This window comes from Solanum stenotomum, chromosome 3 (genome assembly GCF_019186545.1).
Source record: "Solanum stenotomum isolate F172 chromosome 3, ASM1918654v1, whole genome shotgun sequence".
Lineage (NCBI taxonomy): Eukaryota > Viridiplantae > Streptophyta > Magnoliopsida > Solanales > Solanaceae > Solanum > Solanum stenotomum.
Genome location: NC_064284.1, coordinates 5,257,570 through 5,265,245, shown reverse-complemented (window position 1 = coordinate 5,265,245; position 7,676 = coordinate 5,257,570). Strand labels below are relative to the sequence as shown.

General features: G+C 36.3%; 1 protein-coding gene across 1 annotated transcript; it reads left to right on the top strand.

Annotated features, from left to right (window-relative positions):
• Window positions 1–306: 306 nt before the first annotated feature.
• On the top strand, window positions 307–7,668 carry LOC125858247 (uncharacterized). The gene is made up of 10 exons (XM_049537961.1): window positions 307–742; window positions 1,312–1,377; window positions 1,611–1,791; window positions 1,995–2,191; window positions 2,617–2,667; window positions 2,753–2,844; window positions 4,006–4,124; window positions 5,338–5,432; window positions 5,563–5,667; window positions 7,437–7,668. Exons 1-10 carry the CDS (start codon window positions 413–415, stop codon window positions 7,572–7,574), a joined length of 1,374 nt encoding a protein of 457 aa, XP_049393918.1. The 5' UTR covers window positions 307–412; the 3' UTR covers window positions 7,575–7,668.
• Window positions 7,669–7,676: the final 8 nt, after the last annotated feature.

The window sequence follows — 7,676 nt, the reverse complement described above, 5'->3', positions numbered from 1 at the left end:
TCAAAATGAAAATTGACAAAATTATAAGATAATAATATTATTATGACTGAATATTAATTATTCAATATCTAACATTTCAACAAAGATTGAATTAGATCAATTTTTTTCCTTTTGATTTTTTTTTTTTTGTTGGGGTTTAAAAAGGAACATATTAGTGGATCATTTTTAAAAATAAAATAAAAATTAGTGGTTATTTTTCAAGATTAAATTAGTGTTTATGGTTAAAATTTTAAATAGTGGGTTCACTTATTTTTGTCCTGAAAAAAAAAAAGAAAAAAAAGTTCTTATTTTTGAGGGCCGGGCAAAACCCTCTATATAATAGTAGTATCAGATAAACCCCTTTCTCTATTCCATACGCATAATATCTTGCTTAACTCCTACACCCAAAGACCAAGAACGCTTACTCTCAGCCATGGCTTCTTTGTCTATAGACATAGCCACCGCCTTTATGGGACTGGCCAAGCGTCAGACGCCACAGTTCCGTGGTCTTCGCATAGCAATGTTCCCAACTTTGTGGAAAACAAGCAAATGTCAGAGGTTCAGTTTATCGACTAGTTCGTCTTCAAGAATTAGTTTTGCAATCAATAATTCTTCAAAGCCAAACAGATTCTCTCGCGGATTTACTGTTTCTGCTACATCTACTTCCGCACCACAAAGCGAGGACTCTGATATCTTAACCAAGATTCCTCAAGATAATCGAATTCCAGCTACCATTATCACTGGTTTCTTGGGTTCTGGGAAAGTATGTTTTTTTTTACTACTTCTTGATATTCTTGGTTTTTCTTTAGTACTTCTTGATATGCTTGTTTTTACCCCATACTGCTTAAATTTCTTGTCAATGTTGGTCAGTTAATAGTTCATTGTATTTAATGATACTAATATCAGTAATAGACTAATGAGGAAAATAGGAAGCTTCAATATTTACCGTCGTTGGGTGTTTTTGGGGTTTCAATTGCAAAACAAGTTTTTCCTTTTTTCCTCTCTACCATGTGAAATCCATGTATCCTGGCTTCCATTTTCATTAGTATTGCTTCCCTAGGATTGCTTTTCATTGGAAGATTTTGGGAAAGAGGGTTTTTTTTTCAGTTATTTGAAACACTTTCAGTTGGTCTGAGACTTTTATCTGGACCTCAAATGACAAGCCTTCAAAAAGCAAACGAAGTTGATGCTATAACTTTCCGGGCGTGTTAGTGAGAAGGGAAATTTAACTGTCAATGAAACACATAGTTAGATTATTTAACATTTGTTTTGTACTAAAGTGGACATAGCTTAAAGTTTTTGCAATTATCTAATACAAATCTGATGTTGCAGACTACCTTATTAAATCACATATTGACTGCGGATCATGGCAAGCGCATTGCTGTTATAGAGAATGAGGTATGTAAATGGATTGGATAAAATCTTAATATTACAGTGCTTATTTATTTCTCATGTGTTGATAAGATTTTAGGCGTAGTGTATGCTTGTTTCCAATCAATGTGTAACATATTATTTTATCTTTCCCCTCGCAAGGTGGTTTCTACAATAATCTTGTCATTTTAGCTTATTGCATAACAGTAGGTAGTGATTGTCTGAAATCTGAATTATTATGTCTATCATATATCATGCAGTATGGTGAAGTGGATATTGATGGTTCTTTGGTTGCTGCAAAAGCTGCTGGGGCGGAGGAGATTATGATGCTTAACAACGGGTGTCTCTGTTGCACTGTGAGGGGTGATCTAGTTAGAATGATTGCAGAGTTGGTCAGTAGAAAGAAAGGGAAATTTGACCATATTGTCATAGAAACTACAGGTAAGCAACTGACGAGACACATTGTTCTGGACTGAAATTGTTCTAGTGCATTTTTTGAAGTTGAGGATCCAGGATTTCTCGGCTGTCTACTTCAGGCATTTGATTATCTGTTTGCTTCTATCTTTGTGCGTTCTTACACAACGAAGCCAAAAAGTCTCGCTCCATTTGATACCAATGTTGGCTCTCTTGTGTTGATTTTGCAGGATTGGCAAATCCTGCACCAATTATTCAAACTTTCTACGCGGAGGATCAGGTTTTCAACGATGTTAAGTTGGATGGTGTTGTTACATTGGTTGATTCTAAACATGTTGGTTTTCACTTGGATGAGACTAAGCCAAAAGGTGTAGTCAATGAAGCAGTTGAGCAAATAGCTTATGCTGACCGTATTATAATAAACAAGGTACATGTCTCTCTATGTAGTGATGGATTCCATCTCAAATACTAATCGTCCTGTAAGGTACGCTTTTCCATAATAGCATTCGATGCTCTAGAGTTGCCAGAGATCGAAATTATCCCAGATCTGTTGATATATTACTATTTCAGGATCTAAAAAAAAAATAAAAATCATTGCTAACCAAACAAAATTAAAAGGCATAGAGGATATATCTGTTAATGCTGCTTCCTGTCAAGTGGTTTTTGTTAAATCAGTGTGCTCCACAAAATTTTGCTTCCTTGTGGAAGTGATATGGTTGAGAGGTTTTTATCTGCAAGTGGAGGTTACCTGAGATATAGATTGAGTAATTGAGTTTGCTGTATGGAGTTTTAGATTAAGCTTGGACATCCATCTCACTGTAATCTGACAAATGTTTTTCATATCCTTGCCAGACTGATCTTGTTGGTGATTCTGAAGTTTCTTCGTTGATTCAGCGAATTAAGGTTGGTATTTTGCTGATTTTCATTTGACATAATATTTAGCTGTCAATCTTAGAGTTACTCACTAAGCTCTAATGGTGAATAACAGAACATAAATAGTATGGCTCATTTGAAGAAGACACAGTTTGGAAAGGTCGATTTGGACTATGTCCTAGGGATTGGAGGCTTTGATTTGGAAAGGTCTGACTTCTTCCCTTTTTGTGTGTATACTTATCTGTAAATCTCATGTGCTTATATCGTTCCTTCTTCTTTTCTGCGCCATGCCTGTAGAAGGTATTATCATGCTTCAACTTCCTAAGTAATATCTTTTAGCTCCCATTGATAATTTTTTTCTTACAGAAAAAGCACTAAGATTCTTGCTTTTCCTAGTTGATATCCTAACATGTGGAATCCACTGTCTTTACCTAGTTGATTTCCTAACATGTAGAATCCACTGGCTTAGTTAGCATCAAGCCGATGATTTCTTTGAGGACATTCTTAAGTGTGCATGTCTAGTGTTGTGTCTTGCCTTTTGTGAAAAATAGCACATATGTCATACTAATAACTACTGTTAATAACTGGTCAAGTTCTTATTTACAAAAAAGAAAGTAAATCATTGGTCAAGTTCATTAATAGTATGTTAAACTGACACTCGTGCTTTTCCCCAGAAAAAAGGTATTCAAAATTTGTCAAGTTCCCAGTATTCTTCCAAACATTATGAAGTATATCAGATGCCAAACTCATTCTGAAACCAGATCAGTATTTTATTGTCAGTTTCCTTGGAAAGGAGGTCCTGGGGAATCAGTAAACCTGCACTAGTTAATCCCTTGGGGGCTGGCAGCAGAGGAAATGTCCTAGGGAGAAGGGAGGGAAATTTTTGAAGTAGAGATATAAAGGGAGAGACCCCAGGGCTTTGGTCTGGTGGTAAGAACACAACTTCTGATGTGTGGACTTGAGATTTGAACTTGAGACCTCATTGTTTTCAACCCACTTCATTGACTACTAGGCCACACCCTTAGGTGCTGAATTGTGGAATATATTATTTGAATATGATCCTTTTTTGTGAATAAAAACATTTACAAAGAGCAATATCAGTTATATAGGCTTTTGTTTCATAACCCACTAATGTTTTAATCAACAAGGTCTTGATGACTTTCTTCAGCTAATGATAATTGATTTAACTCTTTTGAAGGTCCTTTTTACTATGGTAAATTGTACTGCTGAAAGCACTGTTATTCATCAGATATACTTGTAATCATTTAATAGATGTCCTTTTTTTCTTAGATCAATTTTGCTTCATCAAGTCCTTATGTAGTTATGTTACTGGACTATTGCTTACTTTATTTTGTTACATACATGTAGAATTGAGAGTTCGGTTGGTGCTGAAGGTTCTAAGGAAGACCATACTGGCCATGATCATGATCATGATCACCACCACCACCACGACCATGACCATGGACATGAACATGATCACAAGCATGGTAAGTGTTATTTAATGTTTGAACTTCTATACTAGCCATTGTAGCAGCTAATGTCAGAAAAATGCTACACCAAAATCAGTTGGTGCACTTTTTCAAAGAACTATTTCTCCTTCTTTTAAAGAAATCATTTCAGCAGTCTGTTTGGTACTTTACAGGACTTCTCTTTAGTCGTAATGCTATGAGTATGCTGATCTAATGGTTGGAGCTATTAACTTTTTTACGTATAGAACTTCTTACCAAGCATCACTAGCAGGATTGTTAAAGAGTCTACTCAATCCTAGTTCTGGAAATGTGAACTTGGTTAGACAATTTATACGAGCTTAGTCAAGCTTGATCCAATTATATACAAGTCAAGATCAAGTTTGACTTCGGCTTGAATAAATTTCTACAAGCACGAGCTTGCATTCATTTTGAAACTATTTTAACATTGAGCTTGTTCATGTGCCTGTTTATGATCCATATTTACTTTAAGAGAAAACTTATACAAGAGAATATCGCAATGATCATTTTCCTATTGAATACCTTAGAGTTGGATGATTGAAGACACTGACTGGAGCATGATCACCTGTTTTATGCACTAGAGCTGGCAGACCAAACTATTTTTGCTTCTACTTTTGTAATTAATTTGCATCGTCTTGATTCCTTTAATAACATTTACTTCATCAAAGGTTTTTTTACCTGTTTTATATATTTTTTTAAAATGTAAAAAGGGACTTGTTCTTTTGGGTGGGGTGGGGGTTGCTATTTGTGAACACTAAACAAGCTGAGTCAAGCTGTAGGTTGAACTTGAGCTCGGTCGTTTAATAAATCAACGAGTCGAGTTGTAATTTCTTCGTGAATGTGTTGGTTCATTTATAGCATTAGGTCCTTTTATTCTTATTCTTTCGAATTCCTAATTTTGGCATTTTTTTTTGTTTCTATTGACCAAGCTACTTTATTACTGTTAGCATCTCAACCTTCTAATCCCCAAATCCAGCGACCCATATATTTTATTTTTTAATTTCAAGTTCCCTTTTTTGTTTGTCCATAATCCTCATGCAAATTTCTGTCTTCTGTGTTTCTGTCTTTGGCTCCACTTGTGATGTACTAGTGTATTGTGACCTTATTTCTCAAAAACCAGTTCTGTTTTTAGTGCATATAATTGAATCTTGAACATTTGCCTCAACCTCGCTTTCTGCTATTTGGTTAATATGATGTGTCAAATCTATTGCAGAGCATCATGATCATCACCATTCTCACGATCATACTCATGACCCTGGTGTTTCTTCTGTCAGCATAGTTTGTGAAGGGACCTTGGATCTTGAGAAGGTTGGCATTGCAGTCTTTCTATTTTTTCTATAAATATTTCGTCCACTAAGATATTGTGTATAAGTTGTAAATATGGACAAAAAATGCCAGTTGCATTAATAAACTGTGGAGTTGTAATTCCGTATTTCAGGCTAATATGTGGTTGGGAACGTTGCTGATGGAACGAAGCGATGACATATATCGGATGAAGGGTCTTTTATCTGTTGAGGGAATGGATGAGAGATTTGTCTTTCAGGTTATTAAATTCTTTGCCCAGTGCTACTTTTCGTACTGATTAGTTATAATGTGATTACTGCTACTACATAATCCCTTTACATGTCTGAAACATTTGAATGTAATGTGGATATGAATTTCACTTCTATCCAATAAAACAAAATGTGGATGTGCATTCCATCAGTAGGACAATAAGAAGAGTACGGCATATCTGCTTCTTCTTTACTTGGCCTTTTTTTTTTATGACAAGGGAAACCCGTAGCCGCTACCCTTTGGGTGCGCACAGGGTAAAACCCCCGCTCTTATGCAATAGCTCGCAAACCACATAGGAGAGGTAACCCGCACTAGGCAAGCCCGGTGCGACGAGCTCGACCCAAAAGGCAAACCCCTTGCTTTCGCTAGCAAGGGGTTTCGAACTTGAGTCCTCCAACATGGAAGTCCCAAGCCCAAACCACTGGGCCACCCCGAAGGGTTTCTTTACTTGGCCGTTTCCTTATAGACGAGTTACTCTTGAGAGGTTTTATAATATGATATTTTGCCTTGTAAATTAGTTTTTTTCTAGTTTATAAGAAGGGGCTTCAAGATCTTAGAAGAGGTGTGTGAGGTAGTTCAGGTACAGTATTAGGGAGCCAAGTCCTCACCGGAAATATTTTAGTGGGTACCTGCATCATTCCACCAATATAGGAGCTGGTAACTTTATCCACCAAGACTTAGTTATGTTGCTATTATTTTAATCCGAAAGTCAATCATTCCCAACTTTGATATGAAGGTATGGGGGAGATCAAAAGGGAGGATGTTGGTCAAATAGAGGGCTCTCAAGGGGCTGTAGTCCACAGCTTTAGCCTTAAGCTAGGTTGGGCTGTAGTTCTTGTATTGGCCTACCTAACCCAAGCGTTTCAATTATGACCTGGTGGCAAAAACTTGCCATTCACATCTCATTTATATTGACCCTATTTGAGTAATTAGCAACTTCAGGAAACTGATGGTTTGGTTCTGATATTCTAGTAAGTTCAGAGCATGAGGTACATCTTACTCTCAAAGGCCATCTTTTGCTCCATCTACATGAGAAAATCACTTTTTCCAAGTAATATCCACATATTCATCGTCAGAACTGATTACTCTAGAATGGAATTATCGAATTCTATCAAATGAACCTCTTATATAAGTAGTGACCTAAACCCAAGGATGTTTAGATAGCTTGAGAATGGTCCTTTTAAAAATAAAAAATAAAAAAATCAGTCCAAGTGTTGGAATAAAATTAATTGCTATCAGGGTCCTTACTTAAATAGTGAACTAAGCACCAAAGGATCCTTAGATAAGTCCTTATAAAATGGTCCCTATTTAATTAGTTTTAAGTTTTTATAAAAATTACCTTGTTATCTATACCTTACACTAAGTGGTGATATGAAAGATGGGGCTGTTTCACCACGGACCTTTCTTGTTTAAGTTTGGAAGTCCATACCAACTTGGGCACTCATACTATGGGCTTCCACAAGAGTTTATACCAAGTGCAGAAACCTTTGGTGTATCCATCTCCTGCTGCAAAATTTTACCCTCAGAATGAGTAGTTGTGCTCCTTAAATAGACTAAGGGTGGCATGATCATGCTACCGTAGTATGAGGATACATTTTATCATGACAAAAACTCTTTTGGTAAAGCTCAGGAACAATGCTATAATCGATCCGTTCTAAAGTTTTTCTAGTTACTGGTGTGAGTTGCAGCCTCATTCAATTTTGGACGAGTATATTCTGTCAAGTTGCTAACGTATCTTTACCTTTTTTGGTGTAACAGGGAGTCCATGACATATTTCAAGGTTCTCCAGATCGGCCATGGAAGTCGGATGAACCAAGATCAAACAAGATAGTATTTATAGGGAAGAACTTAGATGCTAAGGAGTTAGAGGAGGGCTTCAAAGCCTGTTTAACATAAATACCAGATTCTGGTTGCTATTCTGTAAGAGGTTGATGACAAATAATGTGAGTGTTACTGTTAATTGATCAAGGGAGACAGGAAATTTAAGCATTGAGAATA